Raw genomic sequence first — 804 nt, 5'->3', positions numbered from 1 at the left:
CCCCCTGGTTTTTCAGTGCCCCCCCATGGCCCCCCTGAAAATAATCTCTGCAGGCGCCCCTGCCTAACTCTGACTGCTGTAGTTTTTAAATAAAACATGTTAGAAACATAAAAACATGTTTGATCATCAGAGCCTGAAGACTCTTAGAGAATAATTTAAATAAAAACCTGAGGCTCAGTTTTTACTCTGCATCTCTTCCTGTCTCATCAGGCAGCTGTATCACTTCCGGGTTGTAGCTACGTCACAATGTCAACATTTGATGTTGTTATTTATGTTTCTGATGGCTCTGAATAAAAGACCCGGTCCATGTTCCGGTCTTACCCGGACACGGAGAGGACAGCCAGGTCCTGGTGCGCGGCCCGGGCCACGGAGCATCCTTTGGTCCGGGTCTGGTGCATCTGAGCCCGCAGGGACGGGCAGTCGGCGGACATCTCCCCGACAGATATGACCTGTTCCCGGTACAGAGCCACCAGCGTGTTGAACTCCTGGACGCTCTGGACCGCAGGGGAAACAAACAAACAAACAAACAAACAAATAAACATTTCTCAGCAGGTTTCCGGTCGTCTCTGCAGCGGGGGCTGCAGCCGCTCCTACCCACCATCCTGCTGTCGTCCACCGCCGCCTCCGCGCTCTCCCGCCGCTCCAGCTCCGCCTGCGCGCCTCTGCCGACAGGGAAGATGCTCCCTGCGGACCGGGGGCGCTTCTTCCTCCCGCACGGTGCGGCACACATGCACGCGCTCCGGAGCAGCCGGGTTCGGCTGTTAGCTTCAAAGAAAAGGTTCGTTTTAAACCGGACCGGTCCGG

At 55.6% G+C, this 804-nt stretch overlaps 1 protein-coding gene across 1 annotated transcript in view; it reads right to left on the bottom strand.

Annotated features, from left to right (window-relative positions):
* Positions 1-804, bottom strand: part of LOC106530358 (regulator of G-protein signaling 7-binding protein B) — a gene marked incomplete at its 5' end in the record, with an annotated part of 11,859 nt that extends 11,055 nt beyond the window's left edge. Inside the window, 2 exon segments of the mRNA XM_014025954.1 lie at positions 322-494; positions 599-804. Of these exon segments, the coding sequence (XP_013881408.1) occupies positions 322-494; positions 599-730 (305 nt within the window).

Source organism: Austrofundulus limnaeus, unplaced genomic scaffold, assembly GCF_001266775.1.
Source record: "Austrofundulus limnaeus strain Quisiro unplaced genomic scaffold, Austrofundulus_limnaeus-1.0 Scaffold512, whole genome shotgun sequence".
Classification (NCBI taxonomy): domain Eukaryota; kingdom Metazoa; phylum Chordata; class Actinopteri; order Cyprinodontiformes; family Rivulidae; genus Austrofundulus; species Austrofundulus limnaeus.
This window is presented reverse-complemented; position numbering and strand designations above follow the sequence as displayed.